At 39.7% G+C, this 9,631-nt stretch overlaps 1 protein-coding gene across 3 annotated transcripts in view; it reads left to right on the forward strand.

Moving 5' to 3' along the window:
- Positions 1-9,631, forward strand: part of KMT2E (lysine methyltransferase 2E (inactive)) — a 62,123-nt gene extending 52,492 nt beyond the window's left edge. For 2 of the 3 annotated variants that reach the window (XM_059816011.1, XM_059816012.1), the window contains 6 exons: positions 120-683; positions 3,622-3,923; positions 5,889-5,977; positions 6,080-6,199; positions 6,347-6,438; positions 7,362-9,631. In XM_059816011.1, coding sequence (XP_059671994.1) covers positions 120-683; positions 3,622-3,923; positions 5,889-5,977; positions 6,080-6,199; positions 6,347-6,438; positions 7,362-8,876 — 2,682 coding nt within the window. In that variant the 3' untranslated portion in view covers positions 8,877-9,631. The remainder of the gene's footprint in view (positions 1-119; positions 684-3,621; positions 3,924-5,888; positions 5,978-6,079; positions 6,200-6,346; positions 6,439-7,361) is intronic. The other variant, XM_059816013.1, reaches the window with a different exon arrangement.

Raw genomic sequence — 9,631 nt, forward strand, 5'->3', positions numbered from 1 at the left:
AGATAAATTCATGGTACTAGAAGGCCTTTAATCTCATTTACAGGGACAACTGAATGTCAGAATGTTGCAGTTTTGTTGGGAGTGTGGAAAAATAGTTGACATGCTTTTTCTTCACACAGGGATATGACAGAGCATCAATTCTAGCACTGAATTCCTTCAGAAATTCCAACCTGACAGAAATGGGCCTGCAAGAAATAAAGACTATTGGATATTCCAGTCCAAGGAATAGGACTGATGTCACGCGGCAGTGCACTGGAGAGATGGAATCTGTGTCAGACCTCCAGCTGGGACTCGAAGTAATTGAGCAAAGTGCACTGCATAAAAACCTGGAAGCCCCCACACATGATAGGACTGATTCAAACAGCCAATTAGAAACTGCTCATTGTGGACGGGGCACAATTTATTCTTCCTGGGTAAAAAGTCCCGATAGGACAGGTGTAAATTTCTCAATGAATTCTAATTTGAGGGACTTGACCCCTTCACATCAGTTGGAGGTAGGAGGTGGATTCAGAATAAGCGAGTCAAAGTGCCTGATTCAAGACGATGCTAGAGGCATGTTCATGGAAGCATCTGTTTTTTGTACTTCAGAAGATGGAATTGCATCTGGCTTTGGAAGGACTGTCAATAACGACAACTTGATGGATGGAAATTGCACACCCCAGAATCCTCCACAAAAGAAAAAGGTTATAATTTTAAGAATCATTTGGTCTGTCTTACATAGTCTACTAATGATATTTCTATTACAGAAAAAAAAAATACTAAAAAACAACTGATGGCTTATCTTTAGATACTACAATGTAGTAGACATTATTAGGGGAAATAATGAAGAGCAAAGAGTAAAGTTGCATATGCCCATTAGTAAATTTATTTTTTTTCCCCAAGTAATAGATACAAATTCACTTCTATTTCATGCGAGTCTTAAATTAATTGCTCAATAAGTAATTGCTTTTCAGGTTTGAAGATGGTTGCTTATGCCATGAAGTATTACAATATTCTCTTACACAGAATGTATACTAGCATCATAGAGATCATACACTGTGAACATTTGTTATGAATTACTGCAAGAAATTGCACAAAGAGATTTATGATACTGAGACTTTAAAATTCTGGGTTTTATATACTTAAGGTATCTTGCTTTCACTGTTAGCACTGCACAGGACTCCTCAGTTCCAAGAAATCTTTTTCTTGGCTTAATTTCTTTTTCTGTGTTTGAAAAATAAGCACAATCTAAATTTGCTACTCTCATGAAAACAGTTCTTGTAGGTAAGTTGTGTGGTCATGGGCAACTGAAACCAGAATTGGAAGTTACCCTGCGTAACTGTCTTTGACTGCACTTTACTGTCGGGTTAGACTCCCTTTGCTCCTTGCAGAAAGGATGACAAACATGGAAAGCAATAGTCTCCAATGCAGCAGCTTGCTGGTTCTGTCTTACAACAGACTGGTAATCTTTCTTGTTTGAAAGATGTGATTTATTTTCTTTAAGGAAATAATGATCGGGGGGCAGGGGCGTCACAATGTGTGTGCTCTGGGGCATCCTGCTAGGGAGCACTCACGATTCTTCCTTCCAGAGTTCTCCATTGGAACTGGGTTTTTTTGTTTACACTGCTTCAAACTAAGACATAACTGAAGCAAGATAGTAGGAGCTCTGTTCTTACCTGGTCCTGACCCTGAGAATTTTTTAGATCCCATGAGTGTCACTGTAGCCCTGCTGTTTTGGCAAAGACAAAAAAAATAAGCAAAAAAGTTCTGTAGCTTCACATTCTTCAAATTAATTTCTTTTCAAATCCTAGCAACACTTAGTGCTTCAGTAACCCTCCCCCCTTTCTCTTGCTGACAAGGATTTTTTTCTGGTTATTACTGCTGAGGGCTTATGCTACACTAATCTCCAAATGAAAAAAGGCGTGGTTTCCCCCTGACAGCCACCCCAGGGTTTCTGTCTAAAAGTCTCAGTTTGAAGCAGTAACCAGAGAAAATTACATCTGTCTGAAAGAATGGGGTTTAGGCTTTCCAAGGACACACAAAAAAATGCAACTTTTTACAGTGTAAAAACTGGGGTGGGAGTCTCACCTAAGGAAAGGTAAGAATTCAGGAATTTTATAGGAGGATAATCGAACCTTTTCCCTAGGATCACATAAGACATTCATGTCCTTATGTAGTTGTTAAAGGAGGTTTTTGCATATTTCAACATTTCTATGGGTATTTGCTCCTCTGTTTTTTTCACCATTATACAAGTTCATCCCATTTCAATACGGTCCTGTGTGTAGTGGCCACAATGCATAGATTTCATCCATTCTTAATACTTAAGCTTTCTTTAAAGCAATATTCTTCAAGGGATCCCAGTCATGTGATGTGGAAATAATATAAATTGTTTCAAAGTAAGATTGGTTCTTAATCTAAACTTTCTTTTATGAAGACTCAAATTCAGTTCTTAAAACCTAAACTTTCTTACATGAAAAATTAAATATTTATTTTTAACTTTTCTTACCCCGACATATAGATGAGTTTTAATGGATAGATCTGTTTAAAAACAAACAGAAAAACCTAGGACTGCAAAAAGAAGCATGCTGCCTTGCTTTCTTTCTCTGTGTAGAAATGGATGTCTGCTTTTATTGAGGACTAAGCCAGTTAAATGTGAATTTTTTTCATTATTGTACTTAGCTTCTTGTTTTGGATGCTTCATGGTTCAGAGTAGGTTGCTGATAACTGGAAGAAAAGATATAAAGACATTAAATGTCACTTTTTCCAAACCAGTTTCCTTACTGAATAAAGTAGGTCTGAAGGTCAGTATTTCAGCGTTCTGCTTCAAATCCTGAAGATACATAGTGAAAACATTTGAAAATACATTTTTCTTACTGAAGGTAACTTACTAACATTTAAACTGTTTTCTATTCTATGGAAGATTCTGTGTAGTGATTTTTATATATATATAAAGTAGAAACCACTTCTCCCTTCATGTGTCATCATTTTTGGTAATAAACTTTACTTGGAATTTAGCATTAAAATATGTTCTTAATCAGTCTCTTTTAGAGTGCAGTGAAGACACATTCAAAATAAACTGGGAAAAGAATGAAACTTTAAGTTGTGAATTATATATGTTAAGAAAAATCTATGAAAAGCTTAGAGAATCTTTTGATTTATGTATAGTACAGTGAGGCAGAAGTGTGGTGGGTTTTTCTTATGAGGGAGTCGGACTGAGACCACAATGTGACACCTCTTAAAATTAGCTCTACTGTATCAGTATGCTCTCCCTAATGCTGCAGTTCCAGGAAGAGCTGTAAAGTCCTTTGTAGCTTCAACTAACAGTATGATTTCAGCAGTAGCCCTTTTGCTGACCTGCATCATCATCATCTTCTTCCCTGAGGCAAAATGCATACTTCCTTCTCTTGGTAGTAGCTTTTCTTTACATTGTCCTTATAGTCATTAGTTGCTCAGTACTCTGTAAATTCACTGCAGATGCGGTGAAATATCTTCAATTAATCTATCTGCATTTTCTTCTAGAACCAAGTAAATGGTATGTCTTACTGAAAGAATACATTTAATCAGAAGTGTCAGAAAAGAAACAAGTGAACTTCCTTTCTAATGTTTGGGTGGTTGTTTTTTGTTTTGTTTTTTTCTCCCTAGGTATCCTTATTAGAATACCGTAAGAGACAACGAGAAGCTAGAAAAAGTGGCTCAAAGACAGAAAACTTCCCTCTGGTTACAGTATCTCCTCATGCTGCTGGTGGAGGAAATACAAGTAGTAACAACGGTGCTAATGATGGGTATAACAACAGTGGTGAAAATGGGGAGCAAACTGATAATGCTGCAAGCTTACCTTTACCACTGCCAACTACTGTTTATAATGCAGCTCCAGAAGACATTGGCAACAACTGTGCAATTAAGGAATCGCCTTCCAGTGAGAAGAATGAACCAGAAGTTCAGTGGTAAGCCGCAAAACTATAGGACCAAAGTGCTGAAGAATTAATTACTTAATTCTGAGTCTTTTCTATTTGAAATCTGGTTTTCGTTGATAAGGGTGCAGCTGCAGATTACTGATTGGAAGCCCTTCTTTCAGATTAGTAAAGAGTTGTCTTACTGCTTTCCTCAGAAATAGAGCAGATACCTCATAAAGATTAGAATGTATGAAAAATTACCCATAAGATACTGGTTAACTTATTTTCATTCTGCTTTGCTTTTTTTGTTTTCTAAGAGCAAAATAGGTATTGGTTTGAGCAAGACAAGTTGCCTAGTTCTGTAGATTAGAAAATTGCGTAGGTAAAGTACAGTTGTAAATCTCTAGAAAATGGTATCAATGAGTAGGCGTGCTCCTTCCACCATTGCACAAGTTGAGCTGTGTGTGCTCGCTAAGGTGTGTGGAGGAGGGAGCAGCAGTAGGATGGAGAGGATGCTGTCATGGCTGTGAGATTTGAGTCCATTTTTGATGACCTTGGCTATGCGCTCATGTCCTTGCATCTCCACTGCTTCATCTGTGGGCTGAGGGGAATATTTTTCATCTTAAATCGCAAAACTGTTCTGAAAGTACTGTAGGGAGGAAGGATGGAACAGGAGAATAATCTGTATTGATTAGCAAAAGCTTCTAGAAGACTTTAGGAAGTCTGTTTTTCGGTGATTTGGCTCGAGTGTGTTTGTGGTGTTTGTTGTTGCTTAAGTAAGTGCAGTGTGCAGGGCTGCATGCAGTCTGCCTAATGGTTCCTTCTGCTCAGGTAGAGAGCGTGTGGTGATACCTGCATCACTGTTTATGATCATTAATTGGTTCCCCTGTGTGCAGACAATATGCTCTGTTGGATGCCATGCCAGATACTCCAACAACCATAAAACCTGGGGAGAGATGGTGTGAAGGGGGAAAATAAAATGACTTCAGTCTGTATAAACGTGTACAACATTTTCCACTGTGTTTTTTGGTCACTGTGGTGACTCTGTCTCCAAAATGCTACTAGCACAAAATAAATGCTGCGGGTGTTCTTTATGCTGTAGTGAAGGCCTAACAGTGTTGGGGATGAACATGGGCGGAGGAGCTGAACATCCTTCTGCTCAGATGCTCCAGCTATTACAGAATAGAAGGGTTTTGTAGAGCCAATTGAAGGGAGAATGTAAGTGCAGTCTTCAAAGTTTCACTGAAAAGGGGCTGTAAGTTCAGTGTGCAGAAAGTTGCATACTCTACTGTAAGGAAAGAATGTGGAAAACAGGCTAAACAGGGAAGAATATATTGGTAAGTTTTTGCAGTAATCCTGCAGACAGCACCAAAATTTTCAACGGTACAACAGTATTGTAGAGTAATGCAGTATGTTCTTGCCTGAAAGAAAAATTGAATTTTGTGGAGTGCAGTTGTTTATGTTCTTGATCAGATCGTGATTGTCAGATGTAATTGATCTTGAGAGAAGATATACCCTCTATCTGGCAAGTTAAATGTAGAAGCTTAAACAGAGATACATTTGTGGTTGTGCAGTATTTACAACTATGGATCCACTATTAAAGAGCAAATTCTTCTTTAAAAAAAAAACAAAACTATTTCCAGCTTTGGAAGAAGATGGTTTTCTACAAATGGAGAATATGAAGCAGTACCTGCAACCTTTATTTTTTGAAGTGTAGTTTCTGATTTTTAAACTGTTCAGGAAAAAAAACCAACCCACAGATCTACAGGTGGTGTTTCCATATTAGGAGGTATTGTCAGTTTTTGTAACACAGTTGCAGGAAATGGGGATATTTAAAGTGGGAGAAAATAGATACAAAATACTTAACAAATCACATTATGTATAACCAGTTATTTGGCTCTTACATGCAGTCAACACTGTAAACTTCCGCTGACCCAGTATTTGTATATACATTGTCTTAAATTTGGTCTGTGGGAGTACATCCTCTTAAATCTAAAATGTGCTTCTCTCTTCCAGGACTGCGTCAACCTCTGTGGAACAAGTGAGAGAACGAAGTTATCAGCGAGCTTTACTTCTCAGTGATCATAGGAAAGACAAGGATAGTGGTGAGTTGATTTATGATGTTGAAGGTAGATAAATCTAACCAGTTTCCCCCATGGTAGTCCGTACTCATTCTAATATTATGTTTGGGTCTGCTTCATCTGTAGGGGGAGAATCACCTTGTAGCCCATGCTCACCGTCTCATGTTCAGTCTACACCTTCATCTCATTCAAATCTCATTTCCCAGTTGCAGCTTAAGGTCCCTTCTTTCACTGAATTTATGGAAGGTCAGTAAGCAGATGACCTTGTATGACACTTGACATACTGAATAGTCTCTTACAACAACTTTATATTTTCCTTCAAAAGAGCTATTAAAGTGCTTAGCGATCTTCTCAAAAGACTTGATTTTCCCACTTTTGTCTCTATGTCTGTAGAACCTGATCCTGAAAATCCAGAGCCTACTTCTGAATGTCCGTCCCCAGATACTTCACAAAAGACTTGTAAGAGTCCGTCAAAAGCAAGCAAGGTAATGCACAGTGTATGCAGGTGCATATGGGTTTGCACATGTGTTGTATAATATGCATATGAATACGTACGTACATCTCTGATTTAACTTAAAAAAGTTAATCTCATGATGTACTTCTTAGATGAACATGTATGTAACCTATCTGTGCAATAATTTAACATAGGTAAACACCTGTGAAACTACGTGCGGTAGTCCATACAGGCTAAAAAGCTGGTTTATGTTCTGTTCTTTCAGTAGCTATTCCTGTGTATGTACGATCTTGTGTTCTGTAGACACAGAAGAGATTGTATCAGTGGATTCAGTATCACCGCAGTTCTGCAGGGTGAATGCTGAAGAAGTGGCGGTCAGAACTGACAGTAGTAACAGATCTGCCTACTTCTCACCTTAACAGGAGTTTGCTCTTGCTATGTCAGGGTTTGACACTGGTTGTCAGTAGAGGCACTGATACAGAGAAAGATGTTGAGTAGCTGCCTCTACAGTATTAAATGAAGTAATTCAGGTTGCAATGTTCAGTCTGTTTGCTTGCTTTATGCCAGTTTCAAAGTTAGATCACTCTAAAAGTGGCTTTATTTTTGTAAATGGTCTTGTCTGGAATTCTTTCTTTCAGACTCAGAAAACTTTTAACAAATAACAGATTCTGACTTTGACCTGATGGGTCATATTTCTGTTACTACTTTAAAATATACTTGCTAGTCTTGACGCTCAAGAATGATTGATAATGTACCTGTTAACTTAAACTTAGCAAGACACTATTTTTATCTCCTGTTGCTGTTTTTCTTAGACCAAATATATATCCTGTGCCTCAACAGTTCTTTTCACCATTGGGGAAGAGAACAATATTCTGAGAAGTTCTTTTCATTCTAATGGATGCATAGTTGAATATTTTGACTATTTTGCACTAACTTACTTTATTTTCATCCTAGCCCTCTTCACCGAGTCCTGTAGTTTCAACGCAGTCACTTGGGAAAACACTCACAAAACCAGATTCGCACTGGGAAACTGCAGCTAATGCACCTGAGGCCGAATGTGCGAATCATCCAAAATCCGAGCTGCAACAAAAACAGCTGACAAACAACGTCCAAGCACTTTCAAAAAATCATCCATCTCAATCACATCTGCGCAGTTCTGCCGAGCAACTGTCACATTCACAGAAGTTGCCTTCTGCACCTTTGAAGCTGCATTGCCCCCCTTCACCTCACGTAGAAAATCCTCCAAAGTCCTCGACTCCTCACGCGCCTGTGCAGCATGGTTATCTTTCACCAAAGCCTCACTCACAGCAGTTGGGATCTCCATACAGACCTCATCATCCACAGTCACCTCAAGTTGGAACGCCCCAGAGGGAAACACACCGGAACTTCTATCCAGCAGCACCAACCCTTCAGCCTAGTAGTCAGCAGCAGGCTAGTGGACCCCTCTTTACTCAGACAACTTCAGGACAATCTTCAGCTTCTTACAGCCAGTTTAACCAACAAAATTTGAACAGCAGTGCACCACCTCCCCCACCCCCCCCACCCCCCTCTTCTACTTACTATCAAAACCAGCAGCCCTCTGGAAGCTTTCAGAGTTACAGTCAGCTGAAGGGCAGCATACCCCAACAGACTGTGTTCTCATCTGGACCAAATCAAGCACTTCCTGGCACTGCGGGTCAGCAAACGGTGCCAGGACACCATGTAACTGCAGGGCATTTTTTGCCCTCTCAGAACCCCAGTATTCATCACCAGGCATCGGCGTCTGCTGCTCCACCTCCTCCTCCACCACCACCTGCTCCAGGACCTCACCTTGTACAGCAGCAAAGTACTCATCAGCAGCACTCTGTAGCACACGTTGTCGGTCCGGTTCATGCTGTGGCAGTAGCTCCTGGATCGCACATTCATTCTCAAGCTGCTGGACACCATTTGCCGCCACCGCCTCCGCCACCAGGTCCTCTCCCCCACCACCAACCTCCCCATCCTTCAACTGGACACCAAGGTTTGCAAGCACAACACCAGCATGTTGTAAACTCGGCACCTCCCCCTCCTCCCCCCCCACCCTCCAGCGTTATAGGCTCGGGGCATCACCCAGCATCAGCACAAGGGTTACACCACCCATCTCATCAAGGACCCTCCCATTTTCCTTCCAACGCTCACACGAGTGTGTCCTCCTATTCCTCGCAAGCCCCACATCACACAACATTAGGACCTGGACCTCAACATCAGCCTGCTGGAACAGGACCTCATTGCCCACTCCCTGGTCAGGGTCCTCACATCCAACCTCAAGGACCAAACAGTATTGCAACACCTGCTGCTTCGGGGTTCTGCCCCCACCCCGGCTCCGTAACCCTTCCCCACGGGGTGCAGGGGCCGCAGCAGGCGTCGCCCGTGCCTGGACAGATCCCCATTCACCGAGCACAGGTGCCACCTACTTTTCAGAACAATTACCATGGTTCAGGGTGGCATTAAAATGGATCCCTTTGACTCTAAACATTTTTAAAATGTTCTGTAATATAAATTGTGTATATTTCATATGTACCTATTCAAGGTACTTTTTAAAGCTTGTACATGATAATTTGTATAAAAGCAGACACCAGTGCTCTTTCATTGTATTCTTTCCATTTTTTGCTTTTTAAAATTCCTGAAAATGTGCTGTTAAGCCAGTATTAGGTATTCCTTTTTATTTTGTAAGTGAACATTCCAGCTGTTTTTTCTGGCAGTAGGTTTGATGCTGCATAATCTTTAAAATTTTATTGTTGCAGTTAAATTCATTTAGTGAATGTTTTCTATATTACTTTTATACATATGTAATTAAATAAGTACACAGGCGAAGTGATGGCACTAACATTTTTTTTTTTCATTTTCTTCTGTCAACAGTTCTTTGTGTGCATAGAGATAGAAGACAATGCAATACAGATTTTTATAGTTTTGGTGTGGACATGGCTTTTTGTTTCATCAGTTATTTGCAGAAAATGTAATTTAATGTATAGACTGTTTCTAATGTCTCTGACAAGTGCTGTAAATACTGTATTTCTTCTGCTTGTAAAATTGCTTAAAGCTTCTTTCATTTGATAGAGTATTGTATATAATACGTCTCTTTTGCAAAACAAAAAAGTGTGATCTTTGTGAAAGTAGTACAGTATATGATCTTTAATTTTTTTTAATATACTGTCACATTGCAGCACTGGTTGGGCATTTTAATTCATGTTAATAAATCACAACTC

Source organism: Gavia stellata, chromosome 4 (genome assembly GCF_030936135.1).
Source record: "Gavia stellata isolate bGavSte3 chromosome 4, bGavSte3.hap2, whole genome shotgun sequence".
In the NCBI taxonomy this organism is placed as follows: Eukaryota; Metazoa; Chordata; class Aves; order Gaviiformes; family Gaviidae; genus Gavia; species Gavia stellata.